The sequence below is a fragment of the Equus przewalskii genome, chromosome 1 (assembly GCF_037783145.1).
Source record: "Equus przewalskii isolate Varuska chromosome 1, EquPr2, whole genome shotgun sequence".
In the NCBI taxonomy this organism is placed as follows: Eukaryota; Metazoa; Chordata; class Mammalia; order Perissodactyla; family Equidae; genus Equus; species Equus przewalskii.
In genome coordinates, this window is record NC_091831.1 from 155,807,162 (window position 1) to 155,823,588 (window position 16,427).

The 16,427-nt window shown below is 33.6% G+C and overlaps 2 protein-coding genes across 2 annotated transcripts; both read left to right on the forward strand.

The window, feature by feature from the left end:
- The first annotated feature begins 2,738 nt into the window (after positions 1-2,738).
- Positions 2,739-3,680, forward strand: LOC103559900 (olfactory receptor 4K13-like). Its single transcript, XM_008533712.2, has one exon. The coding sequence runs from the start codon at positions 2,739-2,741 to the stop codon at positions 3,678-3,680; it is 942 nt and encodes a 313-aa protein (XP_008531934.2).
- A 5,493-nt stretch (positions 3,681-9,173) lies between these two features.
- Positions 9,174-10,115, forward strand: LOC103559901 (olfactory receptor 4K13-like). The gene has a single exon (XM_070611405.1). It carries the CDS (start codon positions 9,174-9,176, stop codon positions 10,113-10,115), a length of 942 nt encoding a protein of 313 aa, XP_070467506.1.
- Positions 10,116-16,427: the final 6,312 nt, after the last annotated feature.

The window sequence follows — 16,427 nt, forward strand, 5'->3', positions numbered from 1 at the left end:
AAAATTAAAATAATCTGGACTGAATATTTATGCTTTGCTCATGGTAGAAAATAAGCTATGACTATTACTAAAATAATTTACCTCTGGTAAATTCACCTCTAGTAAAACTTCCCATATTGCATCATCTTTCCACACACTCTTGGATTGTTGCTTTTATAATGCTGTCATTTTAATAGGTGAAAATGGTGTCTCATTTTCTGTAACATCAAAAGTCTATTTTAACAATCCCAATTACTTTTTTACTGCCGGTCTCTGAGGAATCTGAAACAATCAAATGAGTTTTTCCTTCTGCCTCCTATCAAGGGCTACCTTTATATACTGTTGTCTTCTGAAGTTCAGAGCAGCAAATAAAATCACTGGATGATGAAGATTAAGCATCTAGGATGTCATATTGATGCTCCTTCTGAAGTCCAAGTGCAAGCTGGTAGGTTATGTAATCCTGACATCTCGCTCTACCTGTGTACCACATCTATCATAGTACTTTCAATTAAAATATTAAACTTGTCCATAAGTGATAAAATGCAAGTGCCAGAATAATAACTGAGTGCAGAGAGGAAAAGTAAACTGGAATAGTTGATTTTGTTACAACTGGACACAAAAAAAAATACAAAAATCACTGTGTCAATGTTTACTGAAAATTAAGATAGTAATCCAACAATCCAGGCCAAATTAATTATTCTTCAAGAAAAATGCTCTAGGTATGTTTAAACTGTTTGGCTACACTGATAAGGTTGAATGATTTTATTCCGTGAATTATTGCATAATATAGAGAAGGTTGACTAGATGATTTTAGGGATGAAATTATTTTTAAAGATTAATAAATCATAGAAATACAGGGATAAAATGCCTGACCCATGGCTTAGAAAACCATAAAGTATCACCAGTCACCAAATATTGATGCTATCATTACATTTCTTAGGAATTATTGGAGGAACATATGAGGAAATTTAATTTTGCTATGGCAAGGGTCTGAAAATAACCAAGGATTTGAACATTCATTCAGTTGAAAAAAAATTGAGAGAAATTGCCTTGTCTAGGACTCTATCTTTGCCAGGTTCATGTACACCTGAAATCTACTTATTTTCATATCAGAGAAACAGAGAAGGCCCAGGGACTGTACCTTCCGTGGAGACTGTACCCTATGCAGCAAAGGTACAAAACTGAAAGAAAGAATAAAGATTCACATCTATATATGAGCTATATCAAAGATTTGCATTTTCTATTCTGTTCCCTTGTGAAAGGAAGAAGCCTTCATGCAACTTTGAAGGATGGTGTCAAACATAATGGTTTGAGAATGGACTACTTATGATAAAATGTGTGTCTTAGTGATAGTAACCATACCTAGAAAGTGCATATGATTAAATGTTCATTATTGTTTACTGGATATACTGTATTTTCAAAATTTGAAATGTGTCATTAAAATCTTAGAATGTACCCTGAAATCACACATATCCTATTTTCTTCTCTGATAATCGGTGTTAGGTCTGCGTCTAGACTCTGATAAGGGAAAAGAGAGGACTGGAGATGAGAAACAAGCTTGGATTAAGACCTGAAAAAAAGAGCTAAATTCAGCCAAACAGGGAGGCACTGAAATAAGTGGATCTATGTCCATAGAGAACTGATATATTCCCTTTAAGTGTAAGTGGGTATTTTTTAAAATTTCATTTGGCTTAGTTAAGTCCACCTCAGCCAGCAACACAATATCTATGACTTATTTCCATCTTTGATAAAGTTAAAGGTTAAATGAACCTTAAAGAAAATCATTGTGAGGAAACATAGTACTAAAGCAGACAGATCACTAACCCAAAGACACTAGTCTGTTCAAACAACACATCACAGGTTTTGTAAACTTAGTTTCCCAAAGGTAGATGATTCACTTCACTTTTTACACCTCTTTAAGGGAGAAAAGTTGAACCAGACTACAGTGATAAACTTCACTAGTTCATAGTCTTAATGACAGTGATTTTGGTATTTCTTTACACTCATTATATGTTAAAACATATGAATTAATGAATATCAGATAAAAATGATCATTTGATCAATTTGACAACAATTGGATCAGATTGCCCATATCTATGTCTAATTACATGAACAGAAGAGTTAGGCCCTAAGTGAGATGAGTCTGCAGTTTGAGCCAATCTGGGTCATTAATATCTGAAAGCTAACCTTTCCTCAGTAATTGGGTTTGATCTCAGTTAACTATCTAATTGTCTCAACAGTCAATTCATACCAAGAATATGGTTCTGGTCTCTAGTTCCCTTCAGGAAGCATAATGCACGTTACGTGACTTCAGCAATATTTTTTGAATATGACAAACTTTTTACTGCATACTGAAAATATCGCAAAAATGTATTTCATGAGAACTGCAAAATGTAAAAATCTCCTCCAGTGATTCTTTTCAAAACTCTTCTCCATCTTTGTAATAAATTGTTTATGTACAGTTTAATCTGGAGACAAGTTTTCTCAAATGTCTAACTGATTTTGCCTTGTACTAACCAAGAGACAAATTTGATTTCGTTGCCTCCATAGCTACCATCCTTTCTATTGTCTTGTGATCCTATGAAATATCTCCAACTGCAAAATACCTAGGGGGCAGTTGTATGGCCAAAACCGTTGTTTCCCTGAATAAGAAATAGGATCCTTAAGTAAAGATAAAGTTCACTGATTTGTTAATCTCTGTGACATACTGCATTGTTTCTCCTTTTAGACAGTTTCAGAAAAGTCGTGCAAAAGGATGAATGGATCTTCTAAGTAATAGATCAAGTGTTTCTGAGTTCATCTTGTTGGGACTTTCCAGTTCTCAAGAAATTCAAATATTCTTTTTTGTAATCTTCTTTCTTGTCTATGTAGCCATTGTAGTAGGAAACCTGCTAATTGTGATCTCTGTAATATTTGATAAGCATCTTCATTCCCCCATGTATTTCTTTCTGGCAAATTTATCATTTTTTGACTTATGTGTTTCCTCTGTGGCAACTCCCAAAGTGATTGCAGACTTCCTTAGAAAACGCAAGACCATCTCCTTTTGGGGCTGCATGGCCCAGATGTTCTTTATGCACTTCTTTGGGGGTGGAGAGATGTCTCTTCTGATAGCTATGGCCATCGACAGGTATGCTGCCATATGCAAACCCTTACACTACAAGACCATCATGAGTTGCAGGGTGCTCATCTTGTTTCTACTGTTCACATGGACAATTGGGTTCATACATACCACGAGCCAGATGGTTTTCACAGTGGGTTTACCTTTCTGTGGTCCCAATATTGTAGACAACATTTTCTGTGACCTTCCCTTGGTCATCAGGCTTGCCTGCACTGAGACCTATATCCTAGAGCTCTTGATAATTTCAGAGAGTGGACTCCTGTCCCTGATCTGCTTTATCATCTTGCTCATATCCTATGTTGTCATGCTGCTGACCATCTGGCAGCGCTCCTCCAGTGCATCCTCCAAGGCCGTGTCCACACTCTCTGCTCACATCACTGTTGTCACTCTCTTCTTTGGTCCTGCTATCTTCATCTATGCTTTCCCATTCAATAGTTATTCTGTAGATAAGTTTCTTTCTGTGATTTACTCTATAATCACCCCCCTCCTTAATCCAATTATTTATACTCTGAGGAATCAGGAAATGAAGGCAGCCATTGGGAGACTGAGCAGCCAGCATGTTGGTTCCTGGCTTACCCACTAAATATTGTCTGCGACGACTGGTTATTTTGTGTGCTCTGCTATTTTTTGGGTTTTGAGTCTTAAATATTTATTCAAATTATTGAAATGAAAATGTTAAATATTATCAATTTTCTTCTCCTCAATTTTGTGAAATTAGTAAGAAATTTTTTATTTAAAATTGTAATGGAGGATGTTCATAGTATAGACGTAATACATAAAAATGTATGCATTCATTATGTACTTCTTTGTTTTAGAATTCAGGGAAACAGCCCTGATGAATGCTTAAAATATGTAAGGATAATGTCACTTTACAAAATTTTACAAGTTTCAGTAAATCACATTGTAAAAATAAAAAACGTTAGTAAAATATCACAATACATGGTATTTAGTATAATTATTAAAAGTAAAGTTATTTATATAACTTAGTAGGTGTTAAAATATCTGTAACTATATGTCAGCCACACAGAGGCTTTAAAGAGCAGTTTTTATTTGAGTGCGGATATGAAGAATATTTTTCACTGGGTGGCCTCAATACATTACTTATCCTTAGTAGAATGTTAAAATATGCCTGGAATTGAATATTTCAAACATTTCTTTGTGTACCCATTAGTTTTCTAAGAATCAATGTTGACCAAAATATTAAAGATTAAAACCATGAACGGCTTATTGCATCTTGCTACACCAGACAACATCAATATTTCACGTTCCTTTAACTGAATTCTGTCATTCATGAAACCTTTTTTATAAAAGAAAATGAATTTAAAGGCACATAAAATCTTTCTTGATGAATACTCAATTTTGCAACATTGTTCATTTCACCTATGTTTACTGTAAGTTTAATGCTACAATAATCAAAACCCCAATGGTATTTGCTTTAATTTCAGAAAATAATTCCATTTCATTGAAAAATATAAAGATATCTAAGAAATTTTTAAGTGATCTAAACAAAGAGACAGAGCTTGCCTTTCCTGATATTAAAATGTACTGTATAACACAAGTGAAAATAAAATATGTGCTACCTTGTCAAAAATTAACAGACAATAAAAGAGAGACTAGACCAATAAATTAGAAGAAAAGAATAGATGTGCATAAATACAGTGGACTGATATTTTACAAAGGAGCAAAGGCAATATAATGGACAAAACATGATCTTTTCAACAAACAGTGTTGAAACAATAAGACAGTCAATGGAAAAACTATGAATCTAGACATAAATCTTATACTCTTCAAAAAAATTAACTCAAAATGGATCACAGAACTAAGTGTAACATGCAAAATTATAAGATATGTAGATGATATCATTGGACAAAATCTAGATGACCTTGGGTTTGGCAATGACTTTTCAGACGCAACACCAAAAGCACTATCTATGAAAGAATGAATTGATAAGCTGGATTCACTAAGAGTAAAAATCCTGCTCTTTGAAAGACAATTGACAGGGAATGAAAAGACAAGCCAAGTGAGGAGAACGTATTTGGAAAACACATGTCTGAGAAAAGCCCTACTATCCAAAATATGCAAAGATATCTTAAACCTCAACAATAAGAAAACAAACAGCCTTATTAAAAAAATGACTAATTATCTTAACAGACACCTTCTTCAAAGAAGATATACATCATATATCATCAGGATAATGCAAACTAAGCAACTATATGATATTGCTACACAGCTAGTAGAAGAGCCACAATCCAGAACACTGACGACTCCAAAGGCTGACAAGAACGTGGAGCAACAAGAACACTGATTCATTGCTGATGGAACTGCAAAATGGTACAGCCACTTTGGAAGACAGTTTGGTTGTTTCTTAGAAAACTGTGTTCTTACCATATGATCCTGCAATTGTCCTCCTTGGTATTTACCCAAATGCATAGAAAATTTACGTCCACAAACAACTGCACACACATGTTCAGAGCAGCTTTATTTATAATTGCCTAAACTTGGAAGCAACTCAGATGTTCTTCAGTAGGTTTATGGATAAATAAACCTTGGTACATCCAGATAGTAGAATTTTATTCAATGCTAAAAAGAAATGAGCTACCAAGCCATGAAGCAGGCATGAGAAAAGGCATGGAGGAAACTTAAGTACACATTACTGAGTGAAAGAAGCCAATCTGAAAAGGCTACACACTGTGTGGCTTCAACTATATGATGTTCTGAAAAAGGCAAGATTATGGAGACAGTAAAAAGATAGTAGTTGACAGGGGTGAGTGGGAAGAAGGGATGACTAGGTTGAGCATGGAGGATTTTTAAGACAGTGAAACTGCTCTGTATGACACTATACTGGTGGATATATTTCACTATAAATTTGTCCAAAGCCATAAAGTGTACAAAGCCAAGAATGAACAATAATGTAAACCATGGATTTTGGGTTAAAATGATGTGTCAATGCAGTTTCATCAATTGTAACAAATGGATCACTCTGATGTGGCATGTTGATAATGGGCTAGGGCTATGCATGTATGGTGACAAGGAGTATGTGGGAATTATCATTTGCTCAATATTGCTGTGAATTTAATACTGGTCTAAAAAATAATGTCTATTAAATAACACAAGGAAGAAAAATAGATAAACCTGAAGTAGAGTCTTGTCTATCCATAAGTTTAAATGATAAAGGAAATATCATAAATTTTTAGTGGAATTAATTTTTATTTGCTTACAGTTACATAAGTAATTATCTCACATAATTTATCAATAACTTCCAGACAAATTAGAGTTTAAATTTGGAAAAATTTCAATTTTAATTGGAATTAAAATTAAAATAATCTGGACTGAATATTTATTCTTTGCCTGAATATAACAATTATCAATGCTCATGGTAGAAAATAAACTACAATTATTACAAAAAATAATGTACCTCTGGTAAATTCACCTCTAGTAAAACTTCCTATAATGCATCATCTTTCCACACCCCCTTGATTATGGATTGTTGCCTTTATAATATTGTCATTTTGATAGGTGAAAATGGTGTCTCATTTTCTGTAACATCAAAAGTCTATTCTAACAATCCCAATTACTTTTTTACTGCCGGTCTCTGAGGAATCTGAAACAATCAAGTGAGTTTTTCCTTCTGCCTCCTATCAAGGGCTACCTTTATATACTGTTGTCTTCTGAAGTTCAGAGCAGCAAATAAAATCACTGGATGATGAAGATTAAGCATCTAGGATGTCATATTGATGCTCCTTCTGAAGTCCAAGTGCAAGCTGGTAGGTTATGTAATCCTGACGTCTCACTCTACCTGTGTACCACATCTATCATAGTATTTTCAATTAAAATATTAAACTTGTCCATAAGTGATAAAATGCAAGTGCCAGAATAATAACTGAGTGCAGAGGGGAAAATTAAATTGGAATAGTTGATTTTGTTACAACTGGACACAAAAAAAAATACAAAAATCACTGTGTCAATGTTTACTGAAAATTAAGATAATAATCCAACAATCCAGGCCAAATAAATTGTTCTTAAAGAAAAGGGATCTAAGTATGTTTAAACTGTTTGGCTACACTGATCAGGTTGAATGATCTTATTCTGTGAATTATTGCATAATATAGAGAAGGTTGACTAGATGATTTTAGGGATGAAATTATTTTTAAAGATAAATAAATAATAGAAATACAGGGATAAAATGCCTGACCCATGGCTTAGAAAACCATGAAATATCACCACTCACAAAATATTGATGCTATCATTACATTTCTTAGGAATCATTGGAGGAACATATGAGAAAATTTAATTTTCCTATGGCAAAAGTCTGAAAATAACCAAGGATTTGAACATTCATTCAGTTGAAAAAAAATTGAGAGAAATTGCCTTGTCTAGGACTCTGTCTTTGCCAGGTTCATGTACACCTGAAATCTACTTATTTTCATATCAGAGAAACAGAGAAGGCCCAGGGACTGTACCTTCCGTGGAGACTGTACCCTATGCAGCAAAGGTACAAAACTGAAGGAAAGAATGAAGATTCACATCTACATATGAGAGACATCAAAGATTTGCATTTTCTATTCTGTTCCCTTGTGAAAGGAAGAAGCCTTCATGCAACTTTGAAGGATGGTGTCAAACATAATGGTTTGAGAATGGACTACTTATGATAAAATATGTGTCTTAGTGATAGTAACCATACCTAGAAAGTGCATATGATTAAATGTTCATTATTGTTTACTGGATATACTGTATTTTCAAAATTTGAAATGTGTCATTAAAATCTTAGAATGTACCCTGAAATCACACATATCCTATTTTCTTCTCTGATAATCGGTGTTAGGTCTGCGTCTAGACTCTGATAAGGGAAAAGAGAGGACTGGAGATGAGAAACAAGCTTGGATTAAGACCTGAAAAAAAGAGCTAAATTCAGCCAAACAGGGAGGCACTGAAATAAGTGGATTTATGTTGATCAAGAACTGACATATTCCCTTTAAATATACGTGTGTATTTTTAAAAATTTCATTTGGCTTAGCTAAGTCCATTTCAGTCAGTAACACACTATCTATGACTTATTTCCATCTTTGACAAAGTTAGGTTAAATGAACCTTAAAGAAAATCATTGTTAGGAAATGTAGTTCTAATGCAGACAAATAACTGACACAAAGACACTATTCTGTTCAAATAATACATCATACTTTTCTTTTAGTTTAGTTCCACAAAGGTAGATGATTCACCTCACTTTTTACACCTCTTTAAGGGAGAAAAGTTGAACCAGACTACAGTGGTAAATTTAACTATTTCATAGTCCTAATGACAGTGATTTTGCTATTTCTATACACTCATTATATGTTAAAACATGGAATTAAAGAATATCAGATAAAAATGATCATTTGATCAATTTGGCAACAATTGGATCAGATTGCCCATATCTATGTCTAATTACATGAACAGAAGAGTTGGGCCCTAAGAGAGATGAGTCTGCAGTTTTGAGTCAATCTGGGTCATTAATATCTGAAAGCTAACCTTTCCTCAGTAATTGGGTTTGATCTCAGTTAACTATCTAATTGTTTCAACATTCAACGTATACCAACAATATGGTTATGGTCTCTAGTTCCCTTCAGAAAGCATAATGTACATTATGCGATTTCAGCAATATTTTTTTAATATGACAAACTTTTTACTGAATACTGAAAATACCACAAAATTATATTTCATGAGAACTGCAACATGTAAAAATCTCCTCCAGTGACTCTTTTCAAAACTCTTCTCCATCTTTTTAGCAAATTACGTATTTATGTACAGTTTAATCTGGAGACAAGTTTTCTCAAATGTCTGATTTTGCCTTGTACTAACCAAGAGATAAATTTGATTTTGTCACCTCCGTAGCCACCATCCTTTCTATTGTCTTGTGATCCTATGAAATATCTCCAACTGCAAAATACCTACGGAGTAGCTGCATGGCCGAAATGGTTGTTTCCCTGAATAAGAAATCAAATCCTTAAGTAAAGATAAGGTTCACTGATTGTTAATCCCTGTGACATACTGCATTGTTTCTCCTTTTAGACAGTTTCAGAAAAGTCGTGCAAAAGGATGAATGGATCTTCTAAGTAATAGATCAAGTGTTTCTGAGTTCATCCTGTTGGGACTTTCCAGTTCTCAAGAAATTCAAATATTCTTTTTTGTAATCTTCTTTCTTGTCTATGTAGCCATTGTAGTAGGAAACCTGCTAATTGTGATCTCTGTAATATTTGATAAGCATCTTCATTCCCCCATGTATTTCTTTCTGGCAAATTTATCATTTTTTGACTTATGTGTTTCCTCGGCGGCAACTCCCAAAGTGATTGCAGACTTCCTTAGAAAACGCAAGACCATCTCCTTTTGGGGCTGCATGGCCCAGATGTTCTTTATGCACTTCTTTGGGGGTGGAGAGATGTCTCTTCTGATAGCTATGGCCATGGACAGGTATGCTGCCATATGCAAACCCTTACACTACAAGACCATCATGAGTCGCAGGGTGCTCATATTGTTTCTACTGTTCGCATGGGCAATCGGGTTCATACATACCACGAGCCAGATGGTTTTCACAGTGGGTTTACCTTTCTGTGGTCCCAATATTGTAGACAACATTTTCTGTGACCTTCCCCTGGTCATCAAGCTTGCCTGCACTGAGACCTATACCCTAGAGCTCTTGATAATTTCAGAGAGTGGACTCCTGTCCCTGATCTGCTTTATCATCTTGCTCATATCCTATGTTGTCATGCTGCTCACCATCTGGCAGCGCTCCTCCAGTGCATCCTCCAAGGCCGTGTCCACACTCTCTGCTCACATCACTGTGGTCACTCTTTTCTTTGGTCCTGCTATCTTCATCTATGCTTTCCCATTCAATAGTTATTCTGTAGATAAGTTTCTTTCTGTGATTTACTCTATAATCACCCCCCTCCTTAATCCGATTATTTATACTCTGAGGAATCAGGAAATGAAGGCAGCCATTGGGAGACTGAGCAGCCAGCGTGTTCATTCCTGGCTTACCCACTAAATATTGTCTGTGACAACTGGTTATTTTGTGTTCTGTCATATTTTTGGGTTTGAGTCTTAAATATTTATTCAAATAATTGAAATGAAAATGTTAAATAAAATCAATTTTCCTATCTCAATATTCACGGAATTAATGACATTGTTTACTTAAAATTTTAATGGGAAATGTTCATAGCAGTGATAGTACACAAATAAGCATGAACTCAATACCTTCTTGTACCTCCTTTAATTTTAGAATGCAGGGAAACGGCCCTGTTGAATGTTTAAAATGCATAATCACAATGTCTTCTTAGACAAATTTTATAATATTTCAGTCATTCAATATATAAAAATAAAGTTTTATGTAGTAACTTAGTAGGTGTTAAAATATATGACAGCCATATGGAGGCTTCACAGAGGAGTTGTGATTTGAATGAGGATTTGAAGAATATTTTTTCTGTGGATGGCCTCATTAGGCTGATCATTCATAGCAGAATTTTAAAATATGCCTAGAAATAAACATTTCAAACATGTCTTTGAGTACTAAAATAGTTTTCTCAGAATCAATATCAAGTAAAATAAAGACTAAAATCATGAACCGCTTTTTGTACCTTGCTACACCAGAAAACATGGATTCTTGACGTTCTTTCAGCTGAATTCAGTCACTAATGAAACATTTAAAACAGTATTTACCAAGTATCAAACACTGTCCAAGCAATATGGATACGTTGTTAATGATACAGACCTGGTCCCTGCCCTGGAGAGAGCAACAGGGAGAAGGATCTATGTTGGGCATCGTGGACTCAGAGAACCACCATAAGGAGACATTTAGAACAATACATTACAAAAGCTAAAGAATTAGACATTTGAGCAGGGAAAAGAGCATTCCATGCAGAAGGGCCAGTGTATATAGACATTGTTAAGTGAGACAGAGCTTGTAGGTAGTGAAGGTAGAACTTTATGAAGGAAGTTGAAGACTAGAAGGAAGAAAAATGTATGCTGAGATTTTATAGAAAAAAAGAGACGAGTATTCAGGCCGACTGGATCCTTTGTTATGGGTGATATGAAGTCATTAAAGCATTTTGACATTGTGAGTGATGGGAGTCTCTAGACGTTTAAAGTTTGGTACACTTCTGCCTTCTTAAATGAAGAATACAGTGTAGCAAAGTAAAAGTAGAGAGAATATTAGTGGGCTGTTTCAAGTGGTAAGCCTGAATTTATTAAAAGATGCAAACGGTGAGTTTATGGAAACAGTGCAAAGAGGCCTTCCAAAGGCAAATACAAAACCTAAAATTATGCAAACGTCTTGGAGACCATGTCTTTTGGTGTCTTTTATTTTACACAACAATCTAACTTGAATTTTCCCTCTTTATCTCCTTCTTCCTTTTTAAGTAACTTGCCCTACTTTAGTTTGACTCTAGATCATGTGCCCCTAACATTTCAACTTTATTCTGAAAATGTCTGGGTGTACATCCTTACCAACTAGTTTGAGTAATCTAGCCTGGGCATCCAATACTGTGCTCATATTATCTTTCTAGTTTTATATTTAAGAATCCTTTTCTTCCTGAACACATTCCCTCAAATGACACACTAAACTGTGGCATATATCTATCTCCTCAGAAGAAATATTTTTAAAATTTTGTTTTTCATGGCAATTTTAATTGCTGGTGGCTGTATGGGAGACTACATTAAAAGAAAAACAATCAGAGGCTCAGTTAGAGTGAGAAATCTACTAGCAATGTCTGCCATGGGCTTTGGAAATGAATGTGGCACCATGTCTATCATATATTTACTACCCTCACATCCTTGTAATCTTTTCAGTAGTATTATAGTTGGAGAAACATGGAAGAGTTACATGTAAGAATAAACACAGAAACATCCCTATAATAGATGAACTCATGTGTAATCATGTATTGTTACTCATTTAGCCTTTAGAATTTTATTTGCTTAATTACATTGTTTTACCATAAAATTCCTACTAGAATTGTTGCCCAGATCTTCCTTTAATACTGTTGAGTCATCATAAAGTTCTACATAATTGTAAAGGACCTGGTGAAATTCTAAATCTTCAGAGTGGTTGATCGCTAAACTCCACTAATTAATCATTTATTGATTAATATTAATCATTCATTGATTACCATAGTGAAAGCCTCCCCGCTTGCTCTCTCTCTGCCTCTCACTGTCTTTCTCTTTCTCTCTCTCTCACCCTCCTTATATGGTACAAGGAGATTTTTCTCTATATTAAGAACTGGTCTATAGTCTGTGTGTTTCCTTACAAGTCTTGCTCAGTGTGGACATGGTTTATTTTAGTTTTACTTGAATACACGCATTCAATTATCAAATTAACTACAAATATTCAGATTAATAAAGTCAGATTAATGGAATTATAATTCCCTCAAGTCTATCATCTATGTTAGATCCATTTTCTATAAATATGCTCACCATCCACCAATCAAAACACTTCACTTGGTGCTCTCTCTGGAAAGTAGTTACTAGAGAAAGTTCACATACTTGATACACTTGGTGAATTCACAATCCATTTAAATAATGAGAGAATAAGTCCTTGCTGAGGGTTGATCACCAGTCCGCATGTTACGTATGCTTCTTGTCCTTTGTTTCTTTTTACCTGCAAATGATTGTCATGTATATTCATGGAGGTGAAAAAAAACGAACAATATATATTCAAAATCTTACTGTGTCTGCACGTCTTTGAAGAGGCCACTCCTTCGCTAAATCTGGTAGGTTTAAATAGCAGTGCTAACAACATATTGCAATTGTATACTTTAATAAAAGAGGAGATATTTTACAAGGAACTTGGAAGTGAATAAAAAACCATATTATTTTGCTCATGAGAGCACCAGATAATTTTGGTCAACTGGCGTCTGGACAAATGTATCTAGTTTCAGTAAGAAGTAGAGCCAGTCTGTGACAGATAAATAAATACCATTCACGTTCTTGATTTGAGGGGTCAGTTTTATGGTTTAAGTTTGAGTTTTAGCACATACACTTGCGTTGATTTAATCTCTATGAAATAGAAAAATAATAATTTAGAATAGGGTAAAATAATGTAAAAATTAGTTCTGTCTTGGGTACGTTTAGCATCTGTGACAAGTCTGAAATGTAATCTAATAAAATCTCAGATCAAGAAAATAGGAAACATTGACTTATTTTATTTTATATTAATTTAGTAATCTATGCTTTTCCTTTCCTACACTGAGTATTTATTTCAACACAGAAGACCCTTACAGAATATTAAGTGAGATAAATGATTAATTTAAATCAGTGTTTTTTTAATTTTCCCAAGTCTATAATTATCATCTTGATTAAAGTCATATAACTTTCTATTCAATAGCATTGTCTAATTGTACTGCAAATATATTCATGTTTGGTAATTTTGCAACTCAAGGACTATTTCCTATTTTTCTAAACCTGCCAGCCATTCCTTACCAACATTTAAAACGATTATTTTAAAATTTTAAACTTGATCAATATAGGAGAACCAAGTTTTTGTGCATTTATAATGTTTAGCTTTTTCTATTAAATGTACAAGTTTATTTTTTTAATTAGAAGATATTTATAATGCTTATTTTGGCAGCAAATCTGATTTTTCACATTCCAAACATTTTTGTGATAAGCGAATATTACCCATGGGTTATACAATCCACACGTGGCTTAAAACTCTCATGAAAAGAAATCATGAAAAAAACCACAAAACATCTCAAGATCAAGAGAAACTGTACAGCCTTTATACTTATCAAAAAAGCTGTCAGTCACACATTTCCACATACACTATTCAAGTACTTTTGTGGAAATGTATGGAAATGACTTTATTACTGAATATAGACACACAGTGTTAAATATCCTGTGTATTTTTTTCCCCTAGCAAGCAACCACAGTTGAAAAGAGTGGAGTTATTTTTCATCTTTTAGTCACATGAATGGTACAGAAAGAGCTAGGTTACCCAGTCGCAGGCCACCCATCCCATTCTCAGACAAAGTGTCTGCTGGAGAAAAACCAAACTCTACCGGATCTAGTTTTATTCAATTATTTTTCATTCCTTTTCAATTCACTATTATTTGTATAATACATACTACTCAAAAATTTAAATTTTCCACTTGAGGTTTACCTGTGGCTTAAGTTAGGAAGAATTCTTTTCTTTCTTGCTCTGTCTTATTTTCACCTGTTTCTAAGTGCAAAAATATGTATTTCAGAGATATTTCTTTTCTAATCATGCGTACAAACTGTCATAATGAATGATTTCATCTGTCATAACAGATTTGAATCCATCTATATGTATTCTTAGCTACATATTTTGTAAATATTTATATATATTTTATAAATATGATTGTAAATTTTTAAAAGCCTAAATTAATGTTTTGTTTTAATTTTCCAATTTTACATATTAAACTATGAAAATTACTTCTGTGATTCTCCTCAAGATTTTCTCCTGTTAATATTTTGAGACTGAGGACAGAAGAGTTTTGAAAACCATTTCATAACTAGTCTGTAGACTCAATTACTGCATGAAACTGTATACCAATGGTGATGACAATAATTCCTTATAAAGAAGACAACTAGGTAATTAAATCATTCCTATTTAATAGAGACAAATATTTCCATTAACTATGTCTTTTTCTTACCGTCTTCCATAATAAAATTGTTTTGTCATCCTTGGTTTGAGTATCCTTATAATCCCCATAAAATGAGTTAATGCTAAAGATAGAATTTTGCAAATGCACATACATAGCACCTATCTGTATACAATGAAATATGAAAATATATTCAGTATTCGTTAGTCTTTAGAGTCGCAAAATAATCTTTGAAGGTGAAAAGTAGGCATTAATTCATTTTCATAGAAAAATAAATCAATGTTCAAAAGAGTTAAGAGTATATTTGCCTAGTAAATGTTGAGCATTGGACTAATTAAATCTTGAATCTTGCATCAGCCTTGTTTTTTAGTGTGTTCTGATAGTTGAGTCAAGCAATAAGTTCTGATATTTCATGAACTATTAAGCCAAAAAGTGGATTTTCTGTGCTTTTCTTGTTGATTTGCACTAGCCAATACAGGAGCTATTACCATATATGGCTATTTAAATGAATAAAATAAATAAAATTGAAATTTTAGTTCCTCATTCACATTAGCCTTGTTTCAAGTGTCTGACAGCTATATGTAAATAGTGACCACCATATTGGACAAGGAAGATACAAAACATTTCCATCATCATAGAAAGTTCTATTGAACAACAGTGATCTAGATATTACTCCCTTGCCAATTTAATATATTACAAATATTTCTTTTGAATCTATCATTGTTTACTTTTGTCTCTAGGTCACTTCACTGGACAAACATTTTCACTATTTGTATTCTGATATTTATCAAAAAGTTGCCTTTTTATTCATTTTAAAAGATTTCTTTATAAGATATCCTTCCATAAACACAAGTTGCAAAGATATTCCTCACATTTTCTTCTATACTATCATATCATATTTTCCACAATTTCTTATTAAATATTTCTGGAGTCCACTTTTATGTATATGGAAGGTAGGGGCCCAACTTTATTTATGAATTAAATTTTGTCGATTAAAAATTTTATATGAATTAATTTCCCATTCTTCTGCTGCTGATGTTTTATTCTGTAACTAATTCAAAATACAAACACTAAAAACTGCTCCCCACATTTCTCATTCACTTTTAGCATGATCAGACAAAGAGGAATGAACAACATTTAAATTCCTTGAACATAATCTGATCACACCTTCCTTGGGCGTGTGGGGTAGGAGGTAACACGTTTGTGCTTTTATGTCTAAAGTCATTGGAAATTATTATATATGTACAAAACTTTGAACACCTTCACATTTTGACAATCCCTTTAGAGTAACCATGCCTCACCAATACATATTTTTTTGAAGAGAGTGTATTTCCCAACCACCCTCACTGCCAAGATGCAGGTATATGACTTAGCTTCCACCTATCTGATATACCTATCTGTGGGAGACTTTTATTTGAAAATAAGTCACATAAATAATAAGCCAGGAAATAGTAATTCATTTTTATGGTACCAGTAACAACAAAGGTTGTTCAATCTCTTTCACAACATAAATAAATAAATAAATAAATAAATAAATAAATAAATAAATAAATGTCTCACAACCAGCTGAAGACAAAAGACCGAAGGAAGCCACCGGCTCTAAAAGTCTCTTCAATTTCCCAGTGGATCTAACTTCTTCTATTATGTTCAAACTATCATTGATGCTAAGGGATCAAGTCATCACAAAACACTTTTTTTGTGAAGGATCATTCCATCAACAGACAGAATTCCATTAGAATCACCTA

Coding starts and splice junctions, on each gene's coding strand:
- LOC103559901 (XM_070611405.1), top strand. CDS start 9,174: ATGGATCTTCTAAGTAATAGATCAAGTGTTTCTGAGTTCATCCTGTTG.
- LOC103559900 (XM_008533712.2), top strand. CDS start 2,739: ATGGATCTTCTAAGTAATAGATCAAGTGTTTCTGAGTTCATCTTGTTG.